General features: G+C 54.9%; 1 protein-coding gene across 1 annotated transcript in view; it reads right to left on the minus strand.

The window, feature by feature from the left end:
• The window catches only part of dgkzb (diacylglycerol kinase, zeta b), a gene marked incomplete at both ends in the record, with an annotated part of 14,523 nt that extends 2,739 nt beyond the window's left edge, over nt 1-11,784 (minus strand). Inside the window, 29 exons of the mRNA XM_080504808.1 lie at nt 121-241; nt 449-513; nt 1,381-1,391; nt 2,088-2,275; nt 2,358-2,398; nt 2,473-2,533; nt 3,012-3,112; nt 3,490-3,590; nt 3,674-3,873; nt 3,982-4,093; nt 4,170-4,243; nt 4,923-4,985; nt 5,121-5,176; nt 5,943-6,021; nt 6,117-6,257; nt 6,419-6,532; nt 7,026-7,086; nt 7,186-7,268; nt 7,392-7,490; nt 7,694-7,768; nt 7,903-8,019; nt 8,106-8,177; nt 8,269-8,337; nt 8,923-8,979; nt 9,052-9,132; nt 9,292-9,387; nt 9,766-9,862; nt 10,661-10,987; nt 11,183-11,784. Coding sequence (XP_080360934.1) covers nt 121-241; nt 449-513; nt 1,381-1,391; nt 2,088-2,275; nt 2,358-2,398; nt 2,473-2,533; nt 3,012-3,112; nt 3,490-3,590; nt 3,674-3,873; nt 3,982-4,093; nt 4,170-4,243; nt 4,923-4,985; nt 5,121-5,176; nt 5,943-6,021; nt 6,117-6,257; nt 6,419-6,532; nt 7,026-7,086; nt 7,186-7,268; nt 7,392-7,490; nt 7,694-7,768; nt 7,903-8,019; nt 8,106-8,177; nt 8,269-8,337; nt 8,923-8,979; nt 9,052-9,132; nt 9,292-9,387; nt 9,766-9,862; nt 10,661-10,987; nt 11,183-11,784 — 3,364 coding nt within the window. The remainder of the gene's footprint in view (nt 1-120; nt 242-448; nt 514-1,380; nt 1,392-2,087; nt 2,276-2,357; nt 2,399-2,472; nt 2,534-3,011; nt 3,113-3,489; nt 3,591-3,673; nt 3,874-3,981; nt 4,094-4,169; nt 4,244-4,922; nt 4,986-5,120; nt 5,177-5,942; nt 6,022-6,116; nt 6,258-6,418; nt 6,533-7,025; nt 7,087-7,185; nt 7,269-7,391; nt 7,491-7,693; nt 7,769-7,902; nt 8,020-8,105; nt 8,178-8,268; nt 8,338-8,922; nt 8,980-9,051; nt 9,133-9,291; nt 9,388-9,765; nt 9,863-10,660; nt 10,988-11,182) is intronic.
• Between the last annotated feature and the right edge of the window lie 7,084 nt (nt 11,785-18,868).

Raw genomic sequence — 18,868 nt, forward strand, 5'->3', positions numbered from 1 at the left:
GCTCCCGGTCGCCACGGCCGCAGTGGGCCGGTTGTTCTGCACATGCTCAGTAGACGCTGGCGCCAACTAGTGGCCCAACACGAGAACGACATCGTCTCTGAAGCCGAAAACGGCGCTCACCGTGTTGGATGAGGTATTTAACCACGTCCTTGGATCCGGCCTTGGCGGCGCGGTGCAGCAGTGTGCGGCCCGAGGCGTCGCTGTGCAGGAGGTCCGCCCCCTGCTGGTGGAGCTCCGCCAGCTGAAGCAACAACAACAACAACAACAACAACAACGTGTTCAGGAAGCTTCAGTAAACTTTGACACACAAAACGATCAGGTCACCGCTGCAGACTCACCTGACCACGTCCTCCGTGAGGACGCAGGAAACCAGCTCTGCACACACACACACACACACACACACACACACACACACATTAGAAGTAGCTCGCTGCCCCCTGGTGGACACACTCTGACCCGCGGGGCCGTTGTGGGGCTTACCTTTGTCGAGCTCCGACGTGGCCTGTGGACGACCTGTGGACGAGGGGACAGACAAAAAAAAAGTTAAGATGGCGAGTCGGCCGCCATTCTTGTCGCCGTCGGAGCCTGAAGGAGGTTTTAGTTGTTTTTATTTCTCTTCTCAGGCTCCGCCCCACAGGACGACGCCGTTTCGTGTAACCATGGCTTCCGTCTGATCGCCCACAAGAAGTGGCGTTTTAAAAACTGTTACAGTGTTCTGTCTGATGTGATGGTCTGGAGGAGGAGGCGGAGCCAGAGGAAGAGGCGGAGCCAGAGGAAGAGGCGGAGCCAGAGGAGGAGGAGGAGGCGGAGCATACCGTTGTGCGGGTCGGAGGTCAGGCAGCGTGGAGTTTGAGCATCGCAGACTCAGACAGGAGGCTGCTCTCCTTCAGGTCGCACACATGAAACAGGCCCAACACACACCAGGACAAGACGCCGTGTCAGAGACGACACACTGACCAGCTTCTCTCAGACACACAAACAACAACAACAACAAACAAACAACGACAAAAACACTCAAACCAGACGACTGTGTGATGGAGACAAACGAAGCATCAGTCCCAGGACGCCGAATTCTTCTTGACCTGTGACCCTCAACCCTGTGCGTGTGTTGTGTGTGGTGTGTGTGTGTGTGGTGTGTGTGTGTGTGTGTGTGTGTGTGTGTGTGTGTGTGTGTGTGTGTGTGTGTGTGTGTGTGTGTGTGTGTGTGTGTGTCACTACCTGCAGAGGGCGCTCTTTGAGGAGCTCTGGGACAAAGCGTCGGCCAAAGAGCTGTCGCTCGTAAATTCTCTTCCTGTCAAAGTCTCGCAACCTGAAACACACACACACACACACACACACACACAAAATGCCACCGATTAAAACCAGGCAACTGCAACTTACAGAGCAACCAACTGCTCAGAACCAACAGATCATCAACTGACACGAAGTGAAAAACCAAGAACCCGACCAACCAGGCAACCATCTGACCAACCCAGGCAACCATCTGACCAACCAGGCAACCAACTGACCAACCAGGCAACCATCTGACCACCAGGCAACCAACCAGGCAACCATCTGACCAACCAGGCAACCAACTGACCAACCAGGCAACCAGCTGATCAACCAGGCAACCAACTGACCAACCAGGCAACCAACCAGGCAACCATCTGACCAACCAGGCAACCAACTGACCAACCAGGCAACAAGCTGATCAACCAGGCAACCAACTGACCATCCGACCGACCAGACACCAGCTGACCAACAAACGAACCAACCAGGCAACCAACTGTCCAACTCAGTAACCAACTGACCAACACGGCAACCAGCTGACAACTAACCAACCAACTGACCAACCAGACAACCAGCTGACCAACCAGGCAACCAGCTGACCAACCAACCAGACACCAGCTGACCAACCAGGCAACCAAGTGTCCAACTCGGTAACCAACTCGAGCAACCAGGTAACCAGCCTCCCAACCGACTAGTTGACCTACCAACTGACCAACCGACTGACCGCTCACCAACCATTCAACCAACTGACAGACCAGTCAACCACCTAACCGACCGACCCACTGACCAGTCAACTGAGTGGCCGGCCGGCGTCTCACCTGGGGGCGGTGGAGGAGGAGGAGGGGGAGGACAGGAAGGAGAACTGCCTCTGCTGGTCCAGGTGCTCCTCTGAGTCCACCAGGTCGGGCATGCCGGTGGAGGTTCCCACCGTCTCCTTGACGACCAGCTCCGGGTCCAGGATGTAGAGCTCCTCCTGAGAGATCTCCGTCACGTAGTTCAGGTGCTCCTGGACAGAAGACCAGAGGCCGGATCAGGTGCAGACTGATCCTTTTGGGGGGGGGGGGGGGGGGTTTGGGGGGTTTTGGTACCTGAGCTCGGTCGATCCTGTAGAACCGATCTGCCGTGGTACCTGGGGAGGACAAGAGGTCCAGGTTGAGGCTGTCGGTGGGTTCAGGGAGAAAACCAGTGTTGGGGGGGACTTACAGTCCAGGAAGCACCACTTGGTGGACATTCTCTGGGAGGACAGACACTCGGAGACGCAGTCCTGAAATAGAGTCCACATGTGAGTCCAGAGTCCCGACGAGCACCGAGGCTCAGCAGGTCCGGTCCAGAACCAGAACCGCCTGAAGCGAAACCTTCTGGGACCCTCAGTCTGTTGTTTTACAGAATGTCCTCTAGAGGACAGCCTGGAGACCAGCGGTCCTCAATACTTCTACTGTGGTGTGACTGTGGTGTGGGAGTGGTCAGTTTCTGTGTGGCTCTGCCCCCTCCCCACCTGCTGCAGGTCCTCCCTGAGCTCTACAAGTCCTACCTGAGCTCTACAAGTCCTCCCTGAGCTCTACATGTCCTACCTGAGCTCTGCAAGTTCTCCCTGAGCTCTACATGTCCTACCTGAGCTCTGCAAGTTCTCCCTGAGCTCTACATGTCCTACCTGAGCTCTACATGTCCTACCTGAGCTCTACAAGTTCTCCCTGAGCTCTACATGTCCTACCTGAGCTCTACAAGTTCTCCCTGAGCTCTACATGTCCTACCTGCTCCAGGTTGTCGTGGAGACGCTCGATGAGCAGCCGGCACGTCTCCAGGTCACTGTCTCCAGCGACGGTGATAACACCGAGAGGCGTGGCTGCAGAACAAACACAACAGCGTCACCACGTCACCATGTCACCACGTCACCACGTCACGTCACGTCACCACGTCAGGTTTCTGTGGTTTTTCCTCCATGAGATCAGTTCAGATCGCCGGAAACATTCAGGCTCCACCAGCTTCTGTTTGACGTCAACTGGCTGCGGCCCATTTTTGTTCAGCTGCTAGCATTTAGCGTTAGCATAACCGTGGAGGAGTGTGCAATCTGGCTAAATGACGCCAACGCTAACCGCTTCCCACACGTCAGGGTGTAACAAGTCAACCGCGCCGACTTTGCCACGCGGAGACGTTTGAAAGGTGTGGGCGGGGTCAGGGGGACGTCAGGGTCACATGACCAGGAAGTGAGGTCAGACTCACAGGCCTCCTTCAGCTGGTCCTGGTCGTAGTGCAGCGCCTCGTACGCCGCCATGCTGATCCGGTTCACCCTGATCTGGAGCTGCTCGGGAACCGGCTGCTGACTGCAACACACACACACTCAAGAGTGAGCATGGGCAGACGGAGGAGGTGGCGGCGGCGGTGGCGGGGGGGGGCGTGGCCTCACTCGTTGAGGTGGGGCATGGAGACCCTCCTCTTGGCTTTCTGCACCATGTTGGCCTGATTCCTCAGACTGATGCTGATGACGGACGGCGCCAGGCGGCACGGCTCGCCGTCCACCTGCATGGGGATGGACTTGAAGGTGGTGAGCGTCACTTCTCGGCACTGGTGGAGCCGCTCGCCGTGACCGCCCACCTGCAGCGTCGCCTGCACCACCGGGGGGGAAGTAAACAACAAACAAGCTAGACGGTCGATACAACAACAACAACCCCATGAAGAGCAGGAGTGACCCCGGCGGTCTGGATCAGGACCCACCAGAGACGTCATGGTGAAGCCGATGACCTCGATGCAGCCGTCGTCGTGACGCTGCGGCTCAAAGTCCTGGTGCTCGCCGGGGTGACCCCACGGCACGGTGCCGGCGCAGTACCTGCAGGGAACCAGAGGGAGGCGTCGTGAGGCGGTCCGGACTCCACTCGAGGACCCGGACGGACCAAAGCTCCTACCTCGGGATGTTGAGGAACAGCAGGCACTGCAGCTTCAAGTCCTGGACTTTGGCTGTGAGGTCGGTCCCGTCGCACTGAGGAACCAACAAGCGAGAGCAGAACTTAAACACCCTGGAATGTAAACACCCCGGAACGTAAACACTGGAACATAAACACCCCGGAACGTAAACACCCCGGAATGTAAACACTGGAACGTAAACACCCCGGAATGTAAACACTGGAACGTAAACACCCTGGAATGTAAACCACCCGGAACGTAAACACCGGAACGTAAACACCCCGGAATGTAAACACTGGAATGTAAACACCCTGGAATGTAAACCACCCGGAACGTAAACACCGGAACGTAAACACCCTGGAATGTAAACCACCCGGAACATGAACACGGAACGTAAACACTGGAACGTAAACACCCCGGAACGTAAACACGGAATGTAAACACCCCGGAACGTAAACACGGAACGTAAACACGGAGCGTAAACACCCCGGAACATAAACACCCCGGAACGTAAACACCCTGGAACGTAAACACCCTGGAACGTAAATACCCTGGAATGTAAATACCAGAACGTAAACTCCCCCAGAACGTAACCCCCTCCCCCCCCAGAACGGGCCCCTGACCCTTCGACCAGCTGGATTTGTTGTTGGAAACCTAATTTTGGGTCAAAATGCTTCGGAAACAACCAACAAGTCATCTGGCGCCGAGGCGGCGGCCATGTTTGTAGTCTTTAGTGTGGCGACGGCGCTACTCACCACCACTCTGATGTGCTTGGCGAGATCTTTGGAGCTCCCACTGAGGAAGTCTGAGAAGGCCGTCTGCAACACGCACACACACACACGCACACGCACACGCACACGCACACGCACACACACACACACACACACACACACCGTTAGCCGGCCTCTCTAGGATCCCCGGGACCAGCTGGAGGCGGCGGTGACGACACTCACCCCTGCATAGAACATCTTGTTCCTGAAGCGGCTGTTGAACTTCTCGGGGTTCGCCTCTGGAGCAACGAGTCAGGCAACAATCATGGAAACAACAACGGCAACAACATCGACAGCAACAAACAACAGTGTCAACGGCAGCAGCAACAATGTCAAAAACGTTGACGACGACAGCAACGATGACGGTGGCAACGTCATTTACTGACGTCGTCAGCAACAACAACGACAATGACGGCAACAAGAACGACAACGACAATGACGCCATGAACAACAACAACATCAACAAGGTCAGCAAGGACAGCGTTAACAACAACAACAACATCAACAAGGACAGCGTTAACAACAACAACAACATAAGCAAGGACAGCGTTAACAACAACAACATCAACAAGGACAGTGTGAACAACAACAACAACATCAGTAAGGACAGCGTTAACAACAACAACATCAACAAGGACAGCAAGGACAACGTTAACACCAACAACAACATCAACAAGGACAGCGTTAACAACAACAACAATAACAACATCAGCAAGGACAGCGTTAACAACAACAACAATAACAACATCAGCAAGGACAGCGTTAACAACAACAACAGTATCAACAATAATGGCAGCAACAATGTCACTGGTGACGGCAACAGCAATGACGATGGCAACTTCAACAACGACAATGACAACAAGGTCAACTTCAACAACAACAATGACGGTAAGAAGAACACCAACAACAATGTTGCCAACAACAGCAACAAGTGTCAACAACAGCAACCACAACAGTGCCAAGAGCAACGGCAGCAACAACATCGTGACGCTCTTGACCTCTGACCTCTGGATTCGTGGAAACCCAGCGTGACGTGAGCGTCGAAGCCCAGACTGAAGTAGTTGTTGAAGACGTCGATGGGGAGCTGAGGAGGAGACGAGGGGGGGAGGGGTGGGGGGATGGGGTCAGACCGGAGGACCAGGATCCGTGGCTCCGGTCCGTCTCCACCAGGACGCTCACCTTGTCGGTCTGGGGCTCGTCCCGGTCCTCGGGCCGGGCCTCGGGGTTGGCCTCCACGTTCAGGTTCCAGCGGTCCAGCTGCACGATGTTTCCGTCCTCCACGTGGGACAGGATCTTGGCGATGGGCTCGTCGGTGTAACCCTGGGGACAGGTTACAGAGGGACCGGTCAGGACCAGGACCAGCGACCAGGACCAAGGACCAGGGACCAGGTTCTCAGGTCTGCTCTCGTATCACAGCCCGAGTTCCAGACCATCGACTCTGGTCGAGTGTGAAGCCGGTTCCTCATCCCCTGTGGACTCACCCCGCCCCAGTTCAGGGTCCTGGCCAGGTCGTTCCCGGTCCCCAGAGGGAGGACGGCCACGGGGGGCTGGGGGCGGAGCTTCAGCTGGTCCAGGACCGACAGGATCCAGCCCACCTGTGGAGGGTTGAACCAATCAGAGAGCTGTTCTGGGGCCAGGGGCCGAAACAGGAAGTGTTCCATCGCCATGGAAACGTAACATGGGTCACTGTAACAACAACCCAACTTGGTACTTTTATTTTGACAGTCACTATAATACCAATCCAACTGGCACTTTTAGTTTGACAGTCACTGCAAGAACAATCCAACTTGGTGGTTTTATTTTGACAGTTATCATAACGACAATCCAACTAGAACGTTCTCCCAGTGTTCATGTTTAGAGCTCATGGTTCTCTGCTGTGTGTGTGTGTGTGTGTGTGTGTGTGTGTGTGTGTGTGTGTGTGTGTGTGTGTGTGTGTGTGCGTGCGTGCGTGCGTGCGTGCGTGCGTGCGTGCGTGCGTGCGTGCGTGTGTGTGCTCTTCCATTACCAAAACAACCAACAGCACCATCTAGTGGCCCGGTGTGAAAACTGCACGTTTGTCAGAACGTGAGTTAAACGGGTGAGACTCACCGTTCCGTCTCCCCCACAGGCCAGGATCCTCAGGTTGGGAACCTTGGAGTACAACTCCAACCTACACACACACACACACACACACACACACACGGGTTCAGGGGCAGTTCAGAGTACCAGGGGCAGTAGAGATGTCTGGGGGGGATGGTAACCGTCTCACCCCTCCGCCGGTCCTCCTCTGCTGAGGTCAAAGACCTGCCGGGGGTTCAGGTACCACATGAAGGACTGGATGATCTTTGCTCCCTGGAGACGAACACAGTGATCAGAACATTTGGGGGGGGGGGGGGGGGATCAGGGGGTCGGGGGGTCGTGAGGCAACGGGGCAAACCGCTGCCCCACCGCACCGTCCGGCTCGTCCACACCGACCTGGTTCCCTCCGCTCTTCGGGTTCACGAACACCAGCAGAGGCTTCATGAGCTGGGAGGGGAGGGGCCTGACCAGGAAGGGCCGCCATCGCTCCTGCTGCTGGCACACACACACACACACACACACACACACACACTGCTGGCGGTTGTGTTTCCGGGCGTTGTGTGTGTGTGTGTGTGTGTGTGTGTGTGTGTGTGTGTGTGTGTGTGTGTGTGTGTGTGTGTGTGTGTGTGTGTGTGTGTGTGTGTGTGTGTGTGTGTGTGTGTGTGTGTGTGTGTGTGTGTGTGTGTTCAGGTCGTCACCTCTGATCCCTTCTTACTCGACCGGCTGCTCTTCAACGACGTCCTCTTCTTCTTTTTACTCGACTTCAGAGACGTCTGCAGAAAACACCGCGTGAGTGTGTGTGTGTGTGTGTGTGTGTGTGTGTGTGTGTGTGTGTGTGTGTGTGTGTGTGTGTGTGTGTGTGTGTGTGTGTGTGTGTGTGTGTGTGTGTGTGTGTGCGCGCGCGTACCTGCGGCCGCCGCACCCGGAGGATCCAGGTGGGGGGGACGATGACGGCGGCGTGGGCCCCCAGAGAGCAGCCCTCCTCGATGTGCTGCAGCATGAAACACGTCACCTTGTTGTGGTACTGGAAGGACAAAAGTAATCTGATTACTGTCTCACCGGGGCCTCGTGCGGCTGGAGGCTGACGGAGGAGTCGGAGGATGAACTCACCGCCTGTTTGCACCAGGAGCAGCTGATGGCCACGATCTCTCGGCTGTGGAAGGAGAACTTCTGCTGGAAGCCCTGCGGGGGGTCAGAGGTCAGAGGTCAGAGGTCAAGCGGGGCGTGGTCGGTCCCCGGAGGCGGAGGAGACGGCCGGACGACGGAGACTGACCTTCCCACACTGACGACACCTGCCGGTCTGCCTCCGCCTGTGGACCCAGTGATGCCTCACCATGATGGACTGGAAAACAGAGGGAGAGGAGGAGGAGGAGGAGAGAGGGGGGAGAGGAGAGGGGGGAGAGGAGGAGAGGGAGGGAGGAGAGGAGGAAAGAGGGGGGAGAGGAGGAAAGAGAGGGAGGAGAGGAGGAAAGAGGGAGGAAGAGAAAGAGAAAGAGAGGGAGGAGAGAGGAAGAGAAAGAGAGGGAGGAAAGGAGGAGAGGGAGGAAGAGAAAGGGAGAGGAGAGGAGGAGAGAGGATGAAAAAGAGGGAGGAGAGGAGGAGAGAGTGGGTGAGGAGAGGAGGAGAGAAGGGAGGAGAGAAGGGAGGAGAGAGGAAGAGAAAGAGAAAGAGAGGGAGGAGAGAGGAAGAGAAAGAGAGGGAGGAGAGGAGGAGAGAGAGGAAGAGAAAGAGGGAGGAGAGGAGGAGAGAGTGGGTGAGGAGAGGAGGGAGGAGAGGAGGAAGAGAAAGAGAGGGAGGAGAGGAGGAAAGAGGGGGAGAGGAGGAGAGAGAGGAAGATAAAGAGAGGAGGAGAGGAGGAGGAGAGAGAGAAGAGGCTGAGGTCTCCATCACTTCTCCAGGATCCCTATGAAGAGCTGCAGGTACCAACCTCTCTCACCGCTCTAGAACCGGGTTCTCTGAAGGAAGGCTTGCACCTGAAATTAATCTGAGAGAGAAGAACGTGAGGAGGAGGAGGAGGAGGAGGAGGAGGAGGAGGAGGAAGGCTAGATGTGGGTACCTTCTCCAGCTGTTCCATACACATGTTGTGCACCGAGATCTTGCAGGCGGCGCATTTCTTCCTTCCTGCCACCGACTTTTGCTGAAACACGACACAGAAACACGGAAACTCCTCAGTTCACGTCCGGCCTGCAGGTGGCGCCACTGCAGCACTGAGAGCAAACTGCAGTGATACGTTCCTCCTCCTCCTCCTCCTCCTCCTCCTGCTCCTCCTCCTCCACCAGGGGGCGCTGTCCCTCACCTGAGACTTGGCCAGGCAGTGTTGTTCCCCCACGTAGCAGAAGTCCCCGGAGCCGCTGGTGTCGGACCATATGTGGTCTCCAAAGGTGGCATTTTCCTGAACACACACGCACAGAAACGTGATCTTTCAAAATAAAAGTTCTCACTAACTTTTGTGGGAACCATTCTACTCATGCACTTCACGATCACTTACAGTTTGTCTTTGTAGGTAAACATGAATATCATCGACATAAAGTTACAATCATAAAATATAAATCCTGAATATGATCTGGATTCATGTGAACTTTGACTTTATGTCTTATTCTAGATCCTGGATTTGTCTTCAACGTGTTTAAATCACAGTTTAGAATGAATCTCATCAGTTTGTCTTCCTCTCATGTTCTCAAGCGGAGACAGACGGGTGTCCTCCAGAGGACAAACCCACTGTCGTCCCCCGGTGGAGGAACCGGATCAGACAGGGAACCGGGAGACTCACGGTCCAGTCCACCGAGCTGCTGGGCTCCTGCAGGGCGCCGCCGGCCCCCGACCCCGGAGCCCCGGGCTGCGGGACGCCCGACTTGGCGATGGCTTTCCTGGGGACAGGAGAGGACGGAGGACGGTGGAGGTCAGAGGACATGTTTCATTGCTGTCCAGTTCCCTATAGACCCACAGCTCCACCCTCAGGGGTCTACTGGAGCCTCCACCCTCATCCACACTTTATAGTGGAGTATTTTTATTTATCACATATTTGTTTCCTTCAGTTGTTCCCACAGTTTATCACAATGCAGTATTTAGTACTCCATAATGTAGTGTTTAATACTTCATAATGCAGTATTTAATACTTCATAATGCAGTATTTAATACTTCATAATGTAGTAATAGTCCAGATCATATTATTTAGTACTCCATATTGTAGTATTTAGTACTCCATAATGTAGTATTTAATACTTCACAATGTAGTATTTAATAGTCCATAATGTAGTATTTAATACTTCATAGTGTAGTATTTAATACTCCATAATGTAGTATTTAATAGTCCATAATGTAGTATTTAATACTCCATAATGTAGTATTTAATAGTTCATAATGTAGTATTTAGTATTTCATAATGCTACATTTACTCCACAATGCAGTATTTAGTACTTCATAATGTAGTATTTAATAGTCCATAATGTAGTATTTAGTACTCCATAATGCAATATTTAGTACTTCATAATGTAGTATTTAATACTCCATATCGTAGTATTTCAGGTCGACGATCAGTGGATTTTTCCATTAACGAGGTTTGTTGTTTCCACATCATTGGAAAATGCCGCTGCTCTTCTATCGGGGGAACTACGGTACCAAGGGGCGCTAAACACACAACCAGAACCATGGGTGGTGCCACATACAGCAGGAAGGCGCTCCAGCTCTCCAGCCGGGAGTCGTAGCAGCGGACCCCCCCCAGGGGGCTGCAGACCCCCCCCAGCGGGCTGCGGATCCCCCCCAGCGGGCTGAGGGCCCCGGGGGCCCCGCAGCAGGCCAGCTGGTGGAGGTAGTAGACGGAGCTCCTGCGGCTGGGCGGCGGCGGCAGGCTCCGCCCCCGCCCCGGCCACGGGCTCCCGGCCTTGGAGGCGGTGGAGATCCTCCTCATCCTCCTCCTCCTCCTCCTCTGGACGGAGGCGCGGTGGAGCGCCGCCGCCGCCTCCTCGCCGGGCGCCGCCGTCTGCGAGGAGTTCCTGCGGAGGCAGCGGGGGGCCCGGAACCGGGTGGCGGAAGGGGGCGCCTCCACCGCCGCCATCCCGCTCTTCCTCTTCACCTCCTGCGTGGAGGAGGACGGCGGCGAGGGGGCCGGGGACCAGGATGCCACCTCCTCCTCCTCCTGCTCCTCCTCCTGCTCCTCCTCCTCCTCCTGCTCCTCCTCCTCCTCCTGCTCCTCCTCCTCCGCCTCCGATTGGCTGTCGTAGGAATCGCCGCTGTCGGAATGGAGGCTGCTGGAGCTGGAGAACATCCTCCGGTTGGTGCCCACCCTCACCTCCACCTGGTGCTCCCCGGCAGGAAGCCCCGCCCCCGCGCCACCTTCCTCCCCCTCCTCCCCCTCCCCCTCCTCCTCCTCCTCCGCCATCTGGATGAGGCTGGCGAGCAGCATGGAGGGCCCCAGCAGGTGGGTGTCGATGGTGCGCAGCTTCCCCACCTTCCGGCGGCACACGGCGAACCGCGGGTTGTGGCTGGGCGTGGTGGTGCTGGAGCGCCGCCGCACGTGCCCCGCCCACCTGCCGTGGCGCTGCGCCTTGCCCTTGGCCTTGGCCGCGCGGACGCTCGCCGCCGGCGCCGCCGCCCCCTGCAGCTGGAGGCTGGAGCGGCGGCGCTGCGTCAGCGCGGAGGAGGGCAGCCCCGCGTTGGAGCGGCGCCGGGCCTTGCTGGTCGGCACGGCGACGCTGGGCCTCCGCTGGCGGCGCGCCTTGTTGGCGTCCATGTGGGCCGGCAGGAGGGCGGAGTCCTTCCTCTTGAAGTGGCGGCGGAAGAACGTGTCCATGGCGGCGGTGTGGAGACGCTCCTCTGAGGCTGTTGGAGAAAAGCGGTTAGCCCAGAGGTGGAGGAGGAACGACTGGAGGACGGAGGTGGAGGACTGAAGGACGGAGGTGAAGGAGGAAGGACTGAAGGACGGAGGTGGAGGAGGAACGATTGAAGGACGGAGGTGGAGGAGGAGCGACTGAAGGACGGAGGTGGAGGAGGAACGACTGAAGGACGGAGGTGGACGAGGAACGACTGAAGGAGGAAGGACTGAAGGACAGAGGTGGAGGAGGAAGGACTGAAGGACGGAGGTGAAGGAGGAACGACTGAAGGACGGAGGTGGAGGACTGAAGGACGGAGGTGGAGGACTGAAGGACGGAGGTGAAGGAGGAAGGACTGGAGGACGGAGGTGGAGGAGGAGCGATTGAAATACGGAGGTGGAGGAGGAACGACTGAAGGACGGAGGTGGAGGAGGAACGACTGAAGGAGGAAGGACTGAAGGACAGAGGTGGAGGAGGAAGGACTGAAGGACGGAGGTGGAGGAGGAACGACTGAAGGACGGAGGTGGAGGAGGAACGATTGAAGGACGGAGGTGAAGGACTGAAGGACGGAGGTGGAGGAGGAATGATTGAAGGACAGAGGTGAAGGACAGAAGGACGGAGGTGAAGGAGGAAGGACAGAAAGCATCGCAGCATCAGACACCAGCTTTTTATGAAAAAAAAGTTCTCACCCTGTGGTGATTTTAGTCTTTTTGACATTATTATTCATCGGGTCACTTCCACTTCGTGATTTTAAACTACGTCGTCTGTCTGGGAGTCGTCTCTCTGGGAGTCGTCTCTCTGGGAATCGTCTGTCTGGGAATCGTCTCTCTGGGAATCATCTGTCTGGGAATCGTCTGTCTGGGAATCGTCTGTCTGGGAATCGTCTCTCTGGGAATCGTCTGTCTGGGAATCGTCTGTCTGGGAATCGTCTCTCTGGGAATCGTCTCTCTGGGAATCGTCTCTCTGGGAGTCGTCTGTCTGGGAGTCGTCTCTCTGGGAATCGTCTCTCTGGGAGTCGTCTCTCTGGGAGTCGTCTCTCTGGGAATCGTCTCTCTGGGAGTCGTCTGTCTGGGAATCGTCTGTCTGGGAATCGTCTCTCTGGGAATCGTCTCTCTGGGAATCATCTGTCTGGGAGTCGTCTCTCTGGGAATCGTCTCTCTGGGAGTCGTCTGTCTGGGAGTCGTCTCTCTGGGAATCGTCTCTCTGGGAGTCGTCTCTCTGGGAGTCGTCTCTCTGGGAATCGTCTCTCTGGGAGTCGTCTGTCTGGGAGTCGTCTCTCTGGGAGTCGTCTCTCTGGGAATCGTCTGTCTGGGAATCGTCTCTCTGGGAATCATCTGTCTGGGAGTCGTCTGTCTGGGAGTCGTCTCTCTGGGAATCATCTGTCTGGGAGTCGTCTCTCTGGGAGTCGTCTCTCTGGGATTCGTCTGTCTGGGAATCGTCTGTCTGGGAATCGTCTGTCTGGGAATCGTCTCTCTGGGAGTCATCTCTCTGGGAATCGTCTGTCTGGGAATCGTCTGTCTGGGAATCGTCTGTCTGGGAATCGTCTGTCTGGGAATCGTCTCTCTGGGAGTCGTCTCTCTGGGAATCGTCTGTCTGGGAATCGTCTCTCTGGGAATCATCTGTCTGGGAATCGTCTGTCTGGGAATCGTCTGTCTGGGAATCGTCTCTCTGGGAATCGTCTGTCTGGGAATCGTCTGTCTGGGAATCGTCTCTCTGGGAATCGTCTCTCTGGGAATCATCTGTCTGGGAGTCGTCTCTCTGGGAATCGTCTCTCTGGGAGTCGTCTGTCTGGGAGTCGTCTCTCTGGGAGTCGTCTCTCTGGGAATCGTCTGTCTGGGAATCGTCTCTCTGGGAATCATCTGTCTGGGAGTCGTCTGTCTGGGAGTCGTCTCTCTGGGAATCATCTGTCTGGGAGTCGTCTCTCTGGGAGTCGTCTCTCTGGGATTCGTCTGTCTGGGAATCGTCTGTCTGGGAATCGTCTGTCTGGGAATCGTCTCTCTGGGAGTCATCTCTCTGGGAATCGTCTGTCTGGGAATCGTCTGTCTGGGAATCGTCTGTCTGGGAATCGTCTGTCTGGGAATCGTCTCTCTGGGAGTCGTCTCTCTGGGAATCGTCTGTCTGGGAATCGTCTCTCTGGGAATCATCTGTCTGGGAATCGTCTGTCTGGGAATCGTCTGTCTGGGAATCGTCTCTCTGGGAATCGTCTGTCTGGGAATCGTCTGTCTGGGAATCGTCTCTCTGGGAATCGTCTCTCTGGGAATCATCTGTCTGGGAGTCGTCTCTCTGGGAATCGTCTCTCTGGGAGTCGTCTGTCTGGGAGTCGTCTCTCTGGGAATCGTCTCTCTGGGAGTCGTCTCTCTGGGAGTCGTCTCTCTGGGAATCGTCTCTCTGGGAGTCGTCTGTCTGGGAGTCGTCTCTCTGGGAGTCGTCTCTCTGGGAATCGTCTGTCTGGGAATCGTCTCTCTGGGAATCATCTGTCTGGGAGTCGTCTGTCTGGGAGTCGTCTCTCTGGGAATCATCTGTCTGGGAGTCGTCTCTCTGGGAGTCCTCTCTGGGATTCGTCTGTCTGGGAGTCGTCTCTCTGGGAATCGTCTCTCTGGGAGTCGTCTCTCTGGGAATCCTCTGTCTGGGAATCGTCTGTCTGGGAGTCGTCTCTCTGGGAATCGTCTCTCTGGGAATCGTCTGTCTGGGAATCGTCTGTCTGGGAATCATCTGTCTGGGAATCGTCTGTCTGGGAATCATCTGTCTGGGATGACACCTCCAGCAGAAGGTGGAGAACCCAACGTAACTGGGACCATGTGACCATGTGACCATGTGACCAGGTGACCATGTGACCATGTGACCAGTGACCATGTGACCAGGTGACCATGTGACCAGGTGACCAGGTGACCATGTGACCATGTGACCAGGTGACCATGTGACCAGGTGACCAGGTGACCATGTGACCAGGTGACCAGGTGACCATGTGACCATGTGAGGTCAGAGATCCTGACAGGACGTCGACGTAGGAACTTTATTTCTTCTCTGTGGTTTTTAACTGAATGAAGAGCAGCTTCACTTTGTCTCATTAATTATGGAGGAAATGCCTGCAGGGGGCAGCAAAGAGGCAACGGGGAGTCCTCACTGCTACACAACAACAACAACAACAACAACAACAACAACAACAACAACAAGGAGTCCTCACTGCCACACAACAACCGAAAAACCTAAAACAACCCAACAACAGTTTTCAAACTTTTTGCAACGAAAACTACATTTCGTCACTCTTTGTGTGTGTGTGTGTGTGTGTGTGTGTGTGTGTGTGTGTGTGTGTGTGTGTGTGTGTGTGTGTGTGTGTGTGTGTGTGTGCAGCTTATCAGCAGGACGTGACGCAAGCAGGAAACTGTGTCAGCGTTAGCGATTAGCGAGCGGCGGGAGGGAACCTGCGCTATTTATACTCCGACCTGCCGACTCTCACCTGGAACTTCTGCCTGTCGAGAGGCCCAACCTCTCCTCCACCCCTCCTCCACCTCTCCTCCACCTCTCCTCCACCTCTCCTCCACCCCTCCTCCACCTCTCCTCCACCCCTCCTCCACCCCTCCTCCACCTCTCCACCTCTCCTCCTCCACCTCTCCTCCACCTCTCCTCCTCCTCCTCTCCTCCACCCCTCCTCCACCTCTCCTCCACCTCTCCTACACCTCTCCTACACCCCTCCTCCACCTCTCCTACACCTCTCCTACACCCCTCCTCCACCTCTCCTACACCTCTCCTACACCCCTCCTCCACCTCACCTCCACCTCTCCTCCACCCCTCCTCCACCTCTCATCCACCTCTCCTCCACCCCTCCTCCACCTCTCCTCCTCCACCCTTCCTCCACCTCTCCTCCTCCCCCTCTCCTCCACCTCTCCTCCACTCCCCCTCCACTCTCCTCCACCTCTCCTCCTCCACCTCTCATCCACCCATCCTCCACATCTCCTCCACCTCTCCTCCACCCCTCCTCCACCTCTCCTCCTCCCCCTCTCCTCCACCTCTCCTCCACTCCCCCTCCACCTCTCCTCCACCTCTCCTCCTCCACCTCTCATCCACCCATCCTCCACATCTCCTCCACCTCTCCTCCACCCCTCCTCCACCTCTCCTCCTCTCCTCCACCCCTCCTCCACCCCCTCCTCTCCTCCACCCCTCCTCCACCCACCATCTACATGATGCCAGGAGAGCAAACAGCCTCCAGTATCAGGAGGTTCAGGAACAGTAAAATGACATCATGAGCCAAGTTGCTGATGATTCACAGACCAAAGCTGAAAACTCTGTAAACAAAAACAAACAAAAACAAAAAAACAAACTGTCTTGTGTCCTTAAATGAGAAAACGTGACTGAGTGGTTCGTTTCCTCCTGGATTTCTGATTGCAGAAGCTGAAATGTGCAGCAGAATCCCAGACGTCAGTCTGATCACACTGATTCTGTTAGACAACACTAAACACACACACACACACACACACACACACACACACACACACACACACACACACACACACACACACACACACACACACACACACACACACACACACACACACACAGCAGCAGCAGTAGCATGAAGTAACTCAAAGTAACTACCGGTGACCAGCAGTAACTAACAGGTGATCAGCAGGTGATCTGGGTCAGAGTTCAGAGGAGGACGAAGCTAAAGCTCGGAACAGAAAGACCTTTTACAATCAGAGAAGATGAAATGAGAGGAGGAGGAGGAGGAGGAGGAGGAGGAAGAGGAGGAGGAGGAGGAGGAGGAGGAGGAGGAGGAGGAGGAGGAAGCTCAGAGTCATACAACCTGAGAAGAGGAGGTCAGTGCTGCTCCCACGGAGAGGAGGAACACACTGAGAGAGGGAGGAGGAGAAAGAGAAAGACAGGGGGAGGAGAGTCACAAACCTGAGAGAGAGAGAGAGAGAGAGGGGGGGGGAGCGAGAGAGAAAGAGAGAGAGGGACAGAGAGAAAGAAAGAGAGGGACAGAGAGAGAGAGGGGGGGGGAAAGAGAGCGAGGGAGAGACTTTGTATATGAGTTGATCAGATGTTCAATTATTATTTTATTAAATGAACTTTAATTAAAAAGTTCATTTCCTGCTTTTAATCGTCACGAGGCGCGCCAGCGCGCGTGTGTGTGTGTGTGTGTGTGTGTGTGTGTGTGTGTGTGTGTTATTTGAGTTTTTTTACATAGTTAATTTTTTTATCATACTTTTGTTTGTTAATGACTTGATTTTTAACCTTTGATCATCTGCTTTAATTTATGAGTGGGCTGTGATGATGATGATGATGATGATGATGATAAAGATGAAGATTGTGATGATAAAGATGAAGATGATGATGATGATGATGATGATGATGATGATAAACCTGAAGATGATGACGATGATTAAGATGAAGATTGTGATGATGATGATAAGGCTGAAGATGACGATAATGGTGATGATGATTTGGCTAAAGATGATGATGATGATGATGGTGGTGAAGATGATGAAGATGATGGTGAGGATGAAGAGCTAGACTCTTTGTCCTCTTGTGATGACTGTGTCTCTGATGTCCCTCGATCGTCCTCATTAGCACTTCAAGGAAACAGGAAGTGGCCTCATGTTAATGATCCGCTGCTCGTTAAACACTCACATTCTGCCTGCCGCTTCACCCGTCGCCATGGAGACGCACTGAGGCGGCGCCATGGCGACCGAGGCCAGGCTCCGCCCCGACACCGTGGTCATGTCGCTTGTTCGTCCAGAGAGAGAGAGAGAGAATAAAGGGAGTGAGGAAAGAAAGATAAAGTTGACTGAAGGAGAAAAACTTTAGAGCTTCTCCTCCTCCTCCTCTTCCTCCTCTTCCTCCTCCTCCTCCTCCTCCTTTTCCTCCTCCTCTTCCTCTTCCTCCTCCTCTTCCTCCTCCTCCTCCTCTTCCTCCTTCTCCTCCTTTTCCCCTCCCCTCCTCCTCCTCCTCCTCTTCCTCCTCCTCCTCCTCCTCCTCCTCCTCCTCCTCCTCCTCCTCCTCCTCTTCCTCCTCTCGTTCTGATTTCTGTTGTGATTTTATTGATATTTTCTCGTTCTTTCAGTCTGGGGGCAGATTGTATCAAATCAGGGGCAGATTGTAACAGATCGGGGGCAGATTGTAACAGACTGGGACAAAACGTATTGTCTCTGACAAGCTGGTCATTGAACGCATCTTCTGCTGTTTCAGATTAAAGTGAAGAGGTTTAAAAGATCAGAAGGAGATCTAACCTGCTCCCCCCCCCCCCCCCCCCCCCCCCGTCCTGCCTCCTCTCTACCCCCCCCCCCCCCCTTGCCTCGTCTCACCTGAGATGAATTCACACACATGCAAGTGTCCGGTTTCTTAAAGGTAAGCTACGTTTCGTCACTCTTTATGTGTGTGTGTGTGTGTGTGTGTGTGTGTGTGTGTGTGTGTGTGTGTGTGTGTGTGTGTGTGTGTGTGTGTGTGTGTGTGTGTGTGTGTGTGTGTGTGTGTGTGTGTGTGTGTGTGTTCTGGTCACTGAACGCCTCCCCGCTATCTCGATGGCTCCAGGTACCGTCAGCCTGCCTCGGCCGCCCTCTGCTGGTCAATTACACTCTCTGCAGCACAATTATGTCTGTGACGTCACAGCTCTCTGCTTCCACGCTTTCTAACTGTTTGTGTCCTTAAACGCCTCACACACTCAGTCCTCCTCCTCTTCCTCCTCCTCCTCCTCTTCCTCCTCCTCTTCCACTTCCTCCTCTTCCACCTCCTCCTCTTCCTCCCTCAGAGCTCCAGTCTTCCTCCTGGACCGAACTATTTTTAGAAACAGGGCAGCGAGTGACAAAGATAGCTCAGAAAATGGGTCTGTCTAATCTCTGGGTCATGACTGCTGCAACACACACACACACACACACACACACACACACACACACACACACACACACACACACACACACACACACACACACACACACACACACACACACACACACACACACACACGTTGAACTCGAACATCTGCCCTGGTTCCAGTCGGAGCCTCAGACCTTCATGGACGGTGAGCGACGGAGGAGCAGCTCCTCCCGTCACCTCCTCCCATCACACCTC

Source organism: Blennius ocellaris (genome assembly GCF_963422515.1).
Source record: "Blennius ocellaris genome assembly, chromosome: 11".
NCBI classification, from domain to species: domain Eukaryota; kingdom Metazoa; phylum Chordata; class Actinopteri; order Blenniiformes; family Blenniidae; genus Blennius; species Blennius ocellaris.